Here is a 14,841-nt window from a genome sequence, read left to right as displayed (position 1 = left end):
ATACACCTTTCAACAAAACAATAATTAGCTCAACTGAAGGCTTCTTAATTCAGAAATCCTAATTAGGAAACTTGCCATACAGAATGAACGACATATACTGCAATCAATCACCCACACAGATTAATAGGTTTAAGGAAAGCTTTACCTTGTTTCTGCAGTTAAAGTGAGAACATTATTCAGGTAGTCTCTCATCCAAGCAGAAACACCTAATACGCTGATGGACATCAACTAAAAAGAAAAGATGAAGTTATTTATCATGAGTTTAAAAAAAATTGCAAGATCATTCATAATTTAAGTAGAGGATCAATCATCAGTACATCTTTCATGCATTCATTTATCCAAACAGTATACTGTCCCCCAAACTGTACTTCTATATGCTTAGAGTTGGTTTGTTGCCCAAGTATTTAGGGAGACAGTGACAATAATCTTCTCTTCCGGTATGTATAATTAATGCCTGGAATACCTTCTCTTCCACCCCATGATGCCACTGCTGGCTCAAGTCCCACCGCTGCACACAACGTACCACAGAAACAACAGGGAGGGATTATGCTGCTAAAATCAGCGACTCTTTTCATGGCTCACAGGTGATATCCACCAGTCTGTATGAAACCACGAAGCCATGCTCAGGTACACAGCCAGTGAAGAATAATCTGAAGCCACATACAGGATACAACAGTATCGGTACACTCACACATAGGAGAGGAGATTTATCTCAGGGTTAAATTTAGAAGAATCTGATTCTCTTGCTCATTCAGATAAAGTCACACCATGAACACTATGCCTCAGTTTCCTGAACTGTAAAATGACAATAAACTCACTGCACTTCAATTATAAACCCCAGATCATCAAAGCGTTTGGGTACCTAACCTGCCAGGCACTTGAAAGGCATAAAGCCACTACACTTTCACCAGGACTGCTCCTATGGCAAGTAAATCCCTGAGACTGAACCCACCTAGAATTGCCACCACCTCAGCAGAACCAGATCTCTGTCACCTGATGCCATCGTGCACTCCAGCACACCTGGGATCTACCAGTAGAAGCTCTGGCCTCTGATTTTCTTGAGAAGCCAAACCTGAACAACGTGATCAGAACATACCTGCCACACCGTGACAGCACCAGCTCTTCTGCTGCTGTAGCAGAAGTACTGCTAGAGGACAAGGCATTCTTCAACAGCACTTGTCCATGTGTTTTGCACTGGGCTAGATAAGTCAGTAGGCCCTTCCTCCTGGAGGAGGGCTCACGTAACAGCGGCAGTCATCCCCACCTTTGTGCATGCCCTCTGGCCCCAAGAACACCACGTGTCCTCCTGCACGCACAGGACAGATGGAGCGCTGCTCCCCAAACAGACGGTGAGAGATGCAGCTATAAACTCCTTCGAGGAGGGGAGCTTTTTTACAAAATGGAGCAGTTAAGGTTACTAATGCCACTGCTTACTTCTCAAACCATTTCAGGGAATTCAGTTGGTTTATTACACCCAAAGGAGAATTTAGGAATATCAATCTCACATGGGCACCTAAGCCTGAACCGCAGTTCAGGGGTTAAACCTGGCAGACTCAGGACTTCAGAAGCACCACTGTCTAGCTGAGGGAGGGAGGGAGATCTAAGCATGCTGGCTCTCCTGAATACTACTGTTCTCATGCATTGTATAGGTTTATGCCAGGAAACCTCAGCATTATTGAGGATTATTATACTAACAGCTTCTTAAATCAGCAAGAAGTGCTAATCTTCCCTGTTGCCTTCAACAGCTAGCTTCCCACACGCCCTCATATTTCCTTAAAGTTGTTACGAAGAACAAGTTAACTGGTTCAAACCTAACACGTAAGAAAAGTCGCTCTGTGTCCTTACTGGCTCCTTTGCCTGCAGCACGCCCACAGCAGGCTACCTCTGCCATTAAAATTTCAAAAGACGTCCCAGTGGCTACCCCACAGCTTCTTCCTGCTTTTCAAAATGATGCACAAATTACAAGCACTGCCTTGGTTCTGGGTGGTGCCAGCGAGAGCCCTGGGTGCTCCCAGTGAGAGCCCTGGGTGCACAGCATGCTGCAAGCATAGTCCTGAAAGCTAGTGCATGCTACAAGTCTATAATGTACACGCAAGTCCTTTATGTTCTGTGGGATCTATTTTGGCTGGTGGAACAGTAGGAGTAAAGAGTGTTTTCTGTTGTGTTATTTGCAGGAAGCTGCAAGAGCAAGGAAAAGAAGATGACTAGAATCTCCTCCTAGATAAACTCTTCAACAACGGCTACCTCCTTGGATGAAAGCATCAGGCAAATATACCACACAAGTCGTAAAAAACATGTTTCTAACACAAAGAGAGGTAAAGAAGACTACAGGCAGCCAGCCTACCTTCTTATGGTCAAAAAGCAACAGAAAACATTTTTAATCCTCCACATCTTCCTGCAAGGCCTGCTGATCACACAGAGAATACGTTAGCTCACTCTTCCACCCCGTTTATAGTAAAGTAAGACAAATTTGGTTACTTTGCTTTATAGCAGTGGCGCTCAGGAGTGAGAAGTCCATCAAAACCATACTCCTCAGCAACTTTTAATAAGAGCCGGATGGTCCTGCTACAAAAACCGTACCAGAAAAATGTTCACTTGCTAAATAATACTCTTCCTCCCATACCAGACTGGTAGACTGCCTAGTCCCCACTCTCCATTAGGAACTCGCAGGCTGCACTCATTTTCTTTCAGCCTTCAGTATGCAGCAATACATCCCTGTACAGCAACAAGAGAAAGTGGATCCCTTGGAAGAAGGCAAGAGATTGCTCCTTCAGCAGAGGTAAGATTTAGCAGGCAAAAGAGTCACCACAAGGATATTGGAGCCTGCAGGTTATTCAGAGACAACAGGGAGATCATGGAGCAACCAGCTAGAAGGCAGAGAGGACAGAAAGGACTTCTAGAGACCAAAAGAAACGAGCGGAGTCCTGCCACTGAGACAATCATTCAGTGTGCTAGAAGAAAGGACTTGCCTGCTCTGTCTGCTTAAGTTGAGTTTTCTCTACCTAGATACGTATTTCTGCCCACATAAAATCAGTGAGGGGAAAGTCTAGGCAGATACATCTCCAAGCTGTGGCCGACACATGGCCATATGACTTCTACAGAAACGCTTAATGACCATATCGTGGAACATGATGCCGTTTTCACTTATCATGAACAGCAACTGGAAGAAAAGCACTGCTTCCTTTCACCTAGGAAACAACCTTCACCAATAATGTAACTACATGAACACTATTTCAGTTCATAAGAACAAGCTCTCTATGAAAGGTCTCTCACTCTCATTCAAAAAGCTTTTAGCCATTTAGGTCCCCCTGGCTGTTCTCCTTCAGTGTAAATAGCTAACAGCCAATTACTACTGTTTCTTGCTGGATGTAAATTACATGCAAAACAATTCCCTCTGCAACCCCTGTGAGAGCTACAGCTCACCCACTCACCTACCCTGTGCCCTGAATGATCTCACCACCATTAACTCCTTCAGGTGTTACTGACTTCTGCTACGCTTACAATGCACGTATGGTATCAACACAAGAACTAGCTCAGCATTACTCTAAAAACGTACACACACAACACCCTACCCCGCTGCTACACAGATGTTACACACAGATTACCTGTGCAACACCCTCCTGCCAACCAGACAAATTCCTTGGGAGGCACCTTTGGCACCTTATTTTGAAGAAAGTCCAAAGTGAATTATTACTCCGAATGACCTGAAATGCTGTGACACACTGGATTCACATCCATGAAAGTCAGTAAACACTGTCAAACCGGGGCAGCATAATGACGTGGCTCAGAAAGAGAACAGGCAAATACTCAAGAAGCTCCTCTTGAACAGAGAGGCCCATGGAAGAGCAAACCGTGATAATTCAAAAGAGCAATTCAGCAATAGGTTGATTACAAAAGGTATATTTTACAGCACATAACCCGGCAAGTGCTTGGTAGCTCTTTGCTAGCAAAGGGAATTGCTGGGAAAAAAGTCATATCCCTTCTGATCAGCAGAAGTGAGCCTCTGGGCAGGAGCACCCTGCAAGATGAAAGATGTGTTTGCAACACCAGACTGCCCTGCGTAATGACCGATGTTTAGTTTAGTGACAAAAGATTATCAAGCACTAACTCACACCCATCAATCGACGTGCTCACCTGCTCCATAGCCACAGGGGAATCACAAGACACGCGCACCCGACCTCCACAGCCTCCTGCTTATGACTCAACATGCGTATGTGCTGCGCTATAAAGTGCTACGCATCCTCAAATGCCAGCTGACATCAAGGAGGCTCCAGGCACCCACCATTTACCTACAGCAGAGGCAGATCTTCAGCCAGCAGCACAGGAATTAACTAACACCAGCAATACAACTCAGCCCATGGGCTCAGTAGGCAGGAACAGTAACAACCTCCCCAAAAACCTTGGTGTGCATCCAAACCTACCAGCAAAGAACAGCAGTCACATCACTGCAATTCACTGCCACGCGATTTTCAAGTTGTCATGGGCAGGGGCAAGGTCCTGATTACAGTTTTTGTTGGTTCATTTGAAGGATGGAAAAAAGGTGGCCTTAAAAAACTGGCAGCCCCTACTTCAGCCACTGTTTTGTAATTAATTTAGATGTAAAATATGGTTAGAAATCTGTATCAAGCAATCAGATGAAAGGACACAGGTTTATGAGAAATAAAACTACCAAGATAATTCTCACCACATTAGCAGTTACATCATTTCACCAAAAAGTTTTCATCCAGGCTTCTCTGATGACAGCCAGTCTGCTGTGCTGTAAACATGACAGTAAGCAGTAAAACATGTTTATTTGTTACAGCTGGCTGCACAAGTCACTATGGGTTTCATTCTGAACCATCACAGTATGTTATATAGCCATCAACACAACACTGAAGAGTTTACAAAACTGCCTGCTGTCATACTCTATTTTAAATATATTTTCACCCTGATTAAACAAAGGTAATAAATCATATTTTTATATAGGAGCAATATGCAGATCACACAACAATATATTAAAATTCCAAACTAATTTATGACACAAAGGTTTTAAAGCTATTAGAGCTTTCTCAGACAACTGAATTACAATATCCAACAATGGACTCAAACTATTAGGAGTGGTCATTTCAAGCATAGTTTAAATTGTCTTTGGAACTCTTTTACATAAATTACGCATCAAAATGAAAACATCAAATCATCTTTTATTCACTAAGTATATATTTTAAGCCCTTACTGTAACAGTACTACTCACAATGCCTTTGAGGCCATACCTAAACTGGAAAATAAATCTGTGTTTTCAATTAATAAATGAACATGAGTTTCTGTCTTTGAGGAAGCAAGACCAATTGCTGTAGCTAGTTACACACCTGTTTTCATTCTCTTGTCACTTTTTTCATTCAAACCCTCTAACACCTTAATTTTTTAACAACAAAAGTTGCTTTGCTCAAATTTGAGAGAAGGGTGGGGGTTTTTCATTATTATATGGGAAGAAAGATTTAAAATATCTTTCACATTAAAAATCACACGTTTCTTTTAATTCAAACAGATGGGATAAACAACTTCAGCCAACGCTCTGGTACCCGTACAAAATGCTGACTACCAGCACTACAGAGCAACTCACTTTGCAGAACAAGGTTTCCAGCTCCAAGGAAATACTTCCAAGACATGACAACATTCATCAAAATATGTCCTTTGATTTTAGTAAAGAAATAAACCTGGAGAAAATTTTCCAGTTAAAATTGATTTGGGTAACCTGAGGTGTGACTTACCAAAGGGGGGGGGGGGGCAGGGGGAAGCAGGGAGCAGAAATCACTACAAGGTCATGAACAGAGCATGTTGCAATGCTTTCACAGGATTTTCACAATTAGGTTCAATATTCAGATCATTGAACAAACACAGATGACTCAGATCCCTGGACAAACAGACAACTACATTTTTTTGGGAGGGAGGGGCATAAGGGCAAGGGAGAGCGGGACAAGAGGTCTTGTTTTTCTGTATTACCTGGCAAAAGCACTTAAATGTTTACAGAAAAAAGAGTGGCCTATAAAAAAGGAAATTCCCCTTATTCCCCACTAATGCACCTTTTATTCTACGGACATGACAACATTTAGTTTTAGCTAAGGTTCCTACAAAGGGTTTTGCTTTGGTCTCCTTCCACTTGCAAACAGCTGAAGCATGTACTTATTTGCACTCTGAATCTGGGTTTGCTTGCACAGCTGCAACAGCGAGTTAACAACCTGCTCCATGTTTGGCATGGGCAGGAACTTGCACACTTTGCAATAAGGCAACTGCCAGAGCAGTGACAGGCTGCTAACGGGTCACCCTCCTGGGGGAAGCAAGCAAGTTTTCCAGCAGTTGACTGTGCAAGGTTCCTACAGCAGCACAGCATAAAGAACAAGTAAGAGCCCAAATATGCAAACAGGTCAAGGTACAGTTCATCTATCGGCTGGTTCTTCTGAGTGTCAGACCCACGTATCAACTTCTGGGCTGGGTACATGAGGGTACGTTAAAAGCAAAGAGGGATGAGAAAGTGCATATATTTCTGCATCCGTTCTCTCTGTGACTAAGGTAGTCACTGTATTTCTTGTTAGGACACGATTTGTGCCACTTTTCCCTCAAAAGTAAGCATGCCACTGTCAAGAGACCTTTTGCCTTTGGGGAAGCAGAGGCATGTGCTGCTGATCGTGGGTAATTTGCAGCCATGCACAGAGCTCGTGTCCAGATCCACATCACAAGCCACACACCACCATCAAGGTGATACGCCTTCACTTATACACAATATACTCTTAATTTTGTTTCTGTAAGAGCTTGTTTTTGTTCATGGACAGTAGAGTCAACCTCACAGATGGCAGGCAAATTATTTTTAAATCCAGGGTATATAACTGAAAGACTGATATGAGAAGAGAGTATGCATTTCCTATCATCCACAGGACCTACATATCAGCTGGTTGTGGGTACACCACTTAACTTTCCTGTTTTACACATGAATACCCATGAGCACATGAAGATTACTAAAATAAGCCTGCATTTTTAATTAAATCACACACATGCACATTCATAAATGCACAAAATTAAACTGTCCCCTATACCTTGGGAAACAGCTACAAGAGATTAAAAAATTGGTATTATTCCTATGACCCTTGCCTAGTGTCTACCACAGACTCTTGAGATTATGGAAAATCTTCAAGGTACAGAAGCAGTGCCTGACAATTTGTGAATAACTGGGTAGCTATCTTCTACAGAAAGAGGTGCGAACTTAAAGAAAAAAAATGCAAGTACCTACAAGCCAGATGGACCTTCCCAGTTCTGCCAGAGATCATGGCTTACTGGTATGAGCAGTTCCCCTTGAGCTATTGGCTCAAATCTAGTCAGCGTGGGTTTGTGACTTCATCCTCAAGGTAGATGCAATGAGCTCCACACAATTAATCGTGAGGATTACCCAAAAAATGTCTGTGATTTCATTGATTTCTGAATGCCAATTAAGAAGCATATTAACATCATTTCTAATATTAGGGTGGGGTTAATTTTTTCCTTTCCATCATCACATCGAGCCACTCTCTGTTTCAGGACCATTTTGCAGAGACTTGTCTACCAATTCACTGTTGACATGCCATGCAGGGTGAGCCATGTCACCTACGAAGATATACATGGGATAAAGGGTTATATAAAAGTAGATACTAAGTTGACTTATGGCTGAACTCTACTTTGGTAGGACATGGTCTGGTAATGTAATGATGTTATATAAATAATGCAGCCTAAAGACACCAAAAAGTAAAAGATTTCTCAAAGACCAGAATTAAAAGTATTTCTGGTCCTTTAAAACTCCTCCTATAGCTTGCTCTGCTGAACGCATCCCTTTAAAAGATACCATATTCCCACAGAAGCTGGAGTTATTCTTGCATGGCTTTTAGGTATTTTCTTTACACAAGAATGCTAAGAAAATCAGGTTTCAATTATGCACATCTATGCTGCAGACTCTAAAATCAGAGTATATTAGCCTAGAATGAACCCCATGTTTACACTGCTATAAGTACCCAGCCAGGCAGCATTCATTTCAATGGATATTATTAGTCACTTAAATTTCCTAAAAACTTGACCCTAACTCTATTCATTCCAAGTATCTACAAATCCCACTGATGTGAGTGGAAGTTGGAAAGCAGCAGAAACACAACCTCTATGCAGAATCTCGTTCCAGGGAAGGGAGGACAGACTGATTTCTTTCTCATGTCACAGTAGATTTCAAATACGAAGCAAAAAAATTTACAAGATTCAACACACACATTTGAGGTTGGAAAAAGAAGGAAACACAATACCACTGCTTCCAACCACCCTTAGTGCTTCCTTGCACAACACTATTATTCCCTTGCTCTAAATTCTCAGGTGGTACACATAGCCAAAACTAGAAGATTTCAATGTGCAAAGTATACAAAACAAAAGGAAAACGAACTAGAAGCTCGCTCCTCTTTCATTTTATGTGATTTTTTTTGTTCACAAGCACAAATTCAAGATAGATGCAAAACAATTTCTACTACCTGCCAGGAGGGTTTATTGGCTGCAACCACATAGTCTAAATTAGATGGTACTGCTATGTATGTGAAGGAAAGCTTAGGCACTGCTCAACAGAAACAGCATATCCCCAGGCAGAAAAACCTCACAAGGTGAAGGATGTGGAAACATTGGTGGCTTGGCTCAAACATCCAGTGACACTATTAATCATAGGTGAAGAGATCCTTACCACCTATGACACAGTCATCTGCAACTTACAACCTTGATTTACCCACGCCACTATAGTACAGTCATTCTCAATTACAAGCAACACAACAGCAGCTGCTCCTCCTTTCCACCTCACATGCTCATCAGAAAAAGAAAAAAAAAAAGCTGGCAGTTTTCTCAAGACAGAAAGTCTATACAGACTTTTTCCTGCATGTTAGCTATATTTTGCTTTTTTTTTTTAAATGAGAAAATTGACAAAAAAAAAAATTGTGCTGCTTTTACTTGCATCTACTATCACCACTCCCAGGGGCCACTGCCCTTGGATAACCTCCTGTGTTATGCCTGTGCCATTATTACAGGCTGGCCATGTTCTGCGACTGAAGGTCTCCCTAGCATAAACGCTTGCAAAGGTGGTTTAAGCGGGAAAGAGACCACAGCAAAATATAGAAGAACAATGGCAACATTGCAAAATGTGGTGAAAAGGATTTCTGTGAGGACAAGTTATACAGTGCTCAAAATGAATGAAGATGCTCATGTTACATCCCTGACTGCTACTGAGCTGGAACAGTGTCAGGAGCTTACTGATACAGAAAAGACCCACCAGAAGGACAGACCCTGTAGTCTCATAAACTGGATAAAATATGTTTGTAAAACTATCAAAACTAAATTTCGCCAAGTCCTGACACACGCTATCTAGAGACAATGAAGACCAGAACTAAGAACAGAAAATTAGGAAAGCAGTAGGAGCATGTCTTCTCTCAAGCACCACTATGATAATCTGCTTAGTTAAGCACTAAGTCTTGACTACAAAACACCAAATCATGCATTTTTTGAGGTCCCCTGTTTATTAGGCTGTCCAGAATGTAATGTGCTGCAAATAGCAGTGTTATGGAGTGTAAGATGAGAAACCTGCAGAATTCAAGTTGGGTCTCTCAGTCTCATAAATTACTTTAAGAAGTGATGCTCATTTATACATGAGGATGGCAGAAGAATGAAACCAAATGTTAACTGCAGGATTTAGTCTGAAGGATATTCCTTGTCCAGGGCACTGTCAAAAACACCCTTATGAATTTGGCAGACCAAGGAGGTCCTGAAACTGCAACTCCCATTGCTCTGAGAGAGACATCCTGCAGTCAGATGCATGATTCAATTGACCTTGGAAACAGCTTCCAGAAGGGTACCATCAGGGCTATTACCACAGGCAATCACTTAATCAACAACAATTAGAGCACTGACAACAGATTTATTCCCACCTCAGAAGAAAACACCTTTCAAGATCTGCTGCAAACTGCAGCTCCAGAAGTACCAATCCATTCACATCCACAAACCCAGTGTTTTTCTGGAGCAGTAAAGGCAGTACCTTTAGTGGTCCATTATCAAAACAGGATGAACCACTAAAGCAGAGCCTTGGGGCTTCCAGTTGATTGCTTATGAATTATTTACAGCTAAGCAGCCTTCAGGCCAAAAATGACAAAAAGCATAACAAACAACATTGCCTGCCTCTCTCACATACACACAGGTACGTCGCCCTGTCTACCATTTCACATCACAGCTCATCAGCTGAGCCCAGTAAAAAAAGTGCCTTTCTTTCCAAATAGACAGCATGCAGCTGTACACTTACGAGCAATGCTCTGGAAAAGCTACAAGGACGGCAGAGTGACTGATAAAGTTCTCTCACTTCTCTGCTTCTGTAGGTTCCGACAGCAACCAAATTACGAAGACGCCAGTGTGTTGCAGCAACCATCCACATCTTAAGTTTTTCAGCAAGGTTGATGGTCAGATTAGCCAGTTCTGTCATGCGTAACATCTTCTTAAGGACCTTCACATGCACTAGTCCACCCTCACCAGGCTGCCCATGACAAATGCTGGAGTCCCATCATACACACACTGGGACAGTTGCACACATGACACGCTTGAAGCTTACTTTAGATGTTCCCTTCTAAGAGGTCAACAATCCGATCATACCAGACAGTGGCTACTGGCTCTTGCACATTTTTTGTCAGGCCTTCAAAAGCTTCAATCCCCCAGCTTGGAGGAGAAAGCAATCCTTTTGGCACAACGTGTGGTCACACCTACCACTGCACACGACCACAGTGAAACAAGGAGAGAATGTCACCCTATTCCAGCCAGGACCCTCAATCAAACCAAATCAATGATTTTAAAAAGTCAACACGCACATCTTCACTGTTTTCAGCCAAACACTGATAACTGACACAGCAACTGGGCACATTATCAGTAGGCTTGAAGACGTTTGGAGGCAACAGCCCTTGGGAAGGAAGGAAGCAAGAGAAAGCATAAAACCCTCTAAGATCAGGCTTGAAGAGAATCACACGTATGCATCCCAAATTGGGAGGTCTGTACAGACCCTGGAATCATGCATCGCTCTCATCCTTACCCACTGGGACAGATCCCGCCATGCTCAGGACACAGGAGGAACACGGCTGCACATTTTCAAGGGCTGATCTACTCTAAACTTCCTGACATCCAGCCCATAACCTGGGCTGGTATTTATCACAGTAAGCGCTAACATAAGCAACAGGCAAGCTAAAGCTTTCCAAATGGAAGGAAGAGCAGCGGCAAGGGGAAATCACAGCCCCCATCCCCACACCAGTGCGTACGCACCTGCTGCCAGGGGAACTTTTCACAAGAAAACTCTGCCCTGTGGGTCATGCTTTGACACTCAGAAAATCCAGTGGCAAAACTCCCACTGAGCCCAGCAGGAGAAAATTCAAGCTCTGACAGAGGAGGAGATATGGCAGATTTCACTACAACAAGCAGCTTGTAGCAGATTTGTATTTAGCTGTTAAATACACATCTGAACAGAACCAGAGAGGAAGCAGAAAAGAGGTTTTTACACACTCCAAAAAAGTCTGATGTAACTGCAATACATTTAACTACCCACCCACCACGCATCCTATTTCTTACCACACATTTCTGGCAGACTCGGAGTTTTTTGCTTATTTGTTTATTTGCTTTGAACGAAACCATTGTATTCATCTGCTTTGTAAAATGCAGAGAATTCCAAATGGACTGGCCAATTTTTCATCTGAATTCCACCACCTTTAATTTTATATATATTATGGAAGACAGCTTTAATTCTTTGCAACATCTGTGGTGCAAGTCATCTGCTATCCTGGCATTTATTATTTAATTACATATTCGCATGCTTCAGCACTATACAGATTTCACTTAGCTGCTGGGGTGTAATTTCCAGTGTTCTGGCCTCAGCTAGGAAGATTAATTACAGACATTTTTTCTATTTTGGAGACAAGCATGAGAAGTTACCATTTTCTTCCCTAGGACTTGTCATACCACAACAGACTCAAAAGATCCTTTTTCCTATATGACTAGGAAGGAAAAAAAAAAACAAAACAAACCACCACCACATTTTCTAGTTAAGGGTGATCCCAGACGTCATTATTTAAAGGGCAACAAAATCTAAAGAATGAGAAATTATTTTAGCCATGAATGCTTTAAACCAAATCTAGACATGAATTAAGAATGGACAAAGTTAACAGCACTGCATTACAGATGTAGTTAGTGCTGTTCCACTGCCAAGCTCAAAGGTGCTGTGTAGCCCTACACCTGAGGGCCACAACAGAAAAACACATGAACAAACCAATGAAAAGCTGAAAGGAGCAATCTGACATGGAAAGGAACTTAAAATCTGAGCAAAGAGGGCAGACATATTTAAGTCTCCCAGGTGAGACCTTGATCTCCCTAAAAAGGAACTGCAACACAACGCACTAGTCCCCTCCAAAGATAAGGGCAGGCTTTCCTCACAAAGAAAGCATCTCAGGACTGAGAAATGAAGCACTCTGCTCCAGCACCAAGGCCCCCATCACCACACAACAGATTGACTGACACAGTGTGGGGGTATAACCTCACGTGTAACCTGGCTACCACCTAAATGGCTGCTTCAACTATAAAAAGATAACAAATCTGATGGGACACAGCAGACAATGGGCATGGTGGGAAAGGGAAAAGAGCAGAGTAAGTTTAGGTGACAAAGACAGCAGTGAGTTAAGGTGTGAATGGGAACTGATGAGGACAGCTTAAGGCAGGAGTCATGGAAACCAGAGGAAAGTAGCGAACAGGCCAACGGCAGGACAGGATGTTTTCAACCACGTGGATGTTCATTCACTCAACAGCATATGTGTAAAAATCCAAAGTTGAACTCAGGTCAGCTGAACCCAGGCAACCTTCATCTTAATCAAAAGAAAATATAGGTTTTCAGATTTTGTACAGTATCCAATGAAAACCCATGTATGATATGAAAAACAATTACACATCCTTTTTTTAAAAAAGAAAGATTTCCTCACCTCCTATTAAAGGACTTTATCCCTAAAAGCACTACAGAAATAACTCATTTTTCACCTCTATTAAACACAATATACAAAGCTACATACTTTCAACAGCTTTTCAGATCACTTGCACTATACAAGAAGTACCATTCTGTACCAAATGTTGTTTGACAGTTTTCTCTCTCATTCATATTCCGATCTCCACTTAATTTTCAGTAATCATGGGACTTCATCTCAATTCCATTATAAACTAAGCTTGGTCCCAGCCCATGAATTATCCCTGCATCGTTCAAGTCTACAGCACCTCAGGAGTCAGCCATTGTGAACAGTTGTGGGATGTCACGCCTTTTGCCCTTTTGTTCTCTTACACTTATCCAGCACAAATCTCAACTATACAGACAAAGCAGATTTCACTTGGTGCAAGTGAGTGAGGACTGTAAGCAATCTCCATCATGCTGTTTGTCCAGAGCTGTGCAAGTTTAGGAGCAAGTGTTGATCACACCCACTTATGCTGGAGAGCGAGAAACCCTGCTGCTATAAATACAGCTTTGACTGAAATGCTGAAAACAAAAGAAAGAAATCACCCCAGGCCTTGCCTGCCAGTTAGGATCTGGCCACTGAACGCACAAAAAAGACTCTGGGCAAGGCCTTCGCAGAGCAGCTGACTGCTCAGATACCTGTGAGAGCTTGGAGTTCAGCTTGGGTCACGGGATGCTCTGAAACTCATCCAGTCAGGAAGCCACAGCACCCGTGAATATTTCCCTCTCTACATATTATAGGTGCACAAATTCACACGTGTATTTATAACACTAGGTTAATACCAAATCTAATTTTACTCTAATTTTACTCTTAAGTTTCCAAAGGCTTTTTTTTTTTTTTTAAGTGATCGGTATTCCCTTACGGGAACTGCCTGGCATGGGGCGTACACCAAGGCGGGCAACTTCTACCCCTTCGCCAAGTGCGGGGAGCCCCGCGGTTAGGGGCGGCCGTGCCTGCCGGGCCCCCGGCGCCCTCCCCGACACCCGCGCCGCCAGGTCGCCACCTGCTCGGGCGGCAGCGGGAGCCCAACCCGGCCCGGCCCGCGTCGCTCCACTCACCCAGAAGAGGAGGTTGAGGGCGTAGAGCAGGCAGCGCAGGCACTTCACCGAGTCCTCCCTGGCCATGGCGAGCCCCCGCGGGAGACAGCCCCATCCTCTCACCACATCCTCCCTCCCGAGGCCGGGCCGCCAGCGCCCTGCAGGGGAAGAGGCGGAGAGGGGCCGGGCGAGTCCCCCTTGCCGGGGAACCAGCGCGCAGGTGGAGGCGGCAGAGCCGAGCCGAGCCGCGGGGCGGCCCTGGACCGGCCGCGCCCGGGCGGGAGCGGCCGAGCCCCGCGGGGACCCCCGCAGCGCCCACCGGTCGCCCACCCCCGGCAGCCTCCCTCTCCTCCCGCCCCGCCCGCCGCTCCCGGAGATACTGACGAGCAAGTTTTTTTAATAAAAATAATAAAACCGTGGAAAGAGGAGAAGCCGCCGGCTGTCCCAGCAGCAGAGCGGGACTGAGGGCAGCGGAGGCACGGCACGGCCCGAAGGCGCCGGGTCCCTCCCCGCCCGGTAGGGACGCGCTGCCCCGGGGAGGGCGGCCGGGGGACAGCGGCCACTTACCGCCCGGGCGCCCCCCTCACTCACTTGCTCCGGCGAGGACTCATCTGGACGAGACGAGGCAGCGCAGCGCGAAGCCGCGGCGCCCATGCCCGGCGGTGCGGGCGCTGCCTCCGGCGGGGCGGTGAGGGGAAGGTCCCGGCGGCTGCCCCCGACCCCCTCCGCCCCCGCCCGCAGCGCTCCGCCGTGCCCGGCGGCGGCCAGCT

At 44.4% G+C, this 14,841-nt stretch overlaps 1 protein-coding gene across 1 annotated transcript in view; it reads right to left on the bottom strand.

Annotated features, from left to right (window-relative positions):
* TSPAN12 (tetraspanin 12) overlaps positions 1 to 14,782 on the bottom strand; it is a 46,898-nt gene extending 32,116 nt beyond the window's left edge. The window contains exons 1-3 of the mRNA XM_076330256.1: positions 14,663 to 14,782; positions 14,093 to 14,229; positions 146 to 228 (exon numbers count right to left, since the gene is read on the bottom strand). Of these exons, the coding sequence (XP_076186371.1) occupies positions 146 to 228; positions 14,093 to 14,158 (149 nt within the window). The 5' untranslated portion in view covers positions 14,159 to 14,229; positions 14,663 to 14,782. The remainder of the gene's footprint in view (positions 1 to 145; positions 229 to 14,092; positions 14,230 to 14,662) is intronic.
* Between the last annotated feature and the right edge of the window lie 59 nt (positions 14,783 to 14,841).

Source organism: Aptenodytes patagonicus, chromosome 1, assembly GCF_965638725.1.
Source record: "Aptenodytes patagonicus chromosome 1, bAptPat1.pri.cur, whole genome shotgun sequence".
In the NCBI taxonomy this organism is placed as follows: Eukaryota; Metazoa; Chordata; class Aves; order Sphenisciformes; family Spheniscidae; genus Aptenodytes; species Aptenodytes patagonicus.
This window is presented reverse-complemented; position numbering and strand designations above follow the sequence as displayed.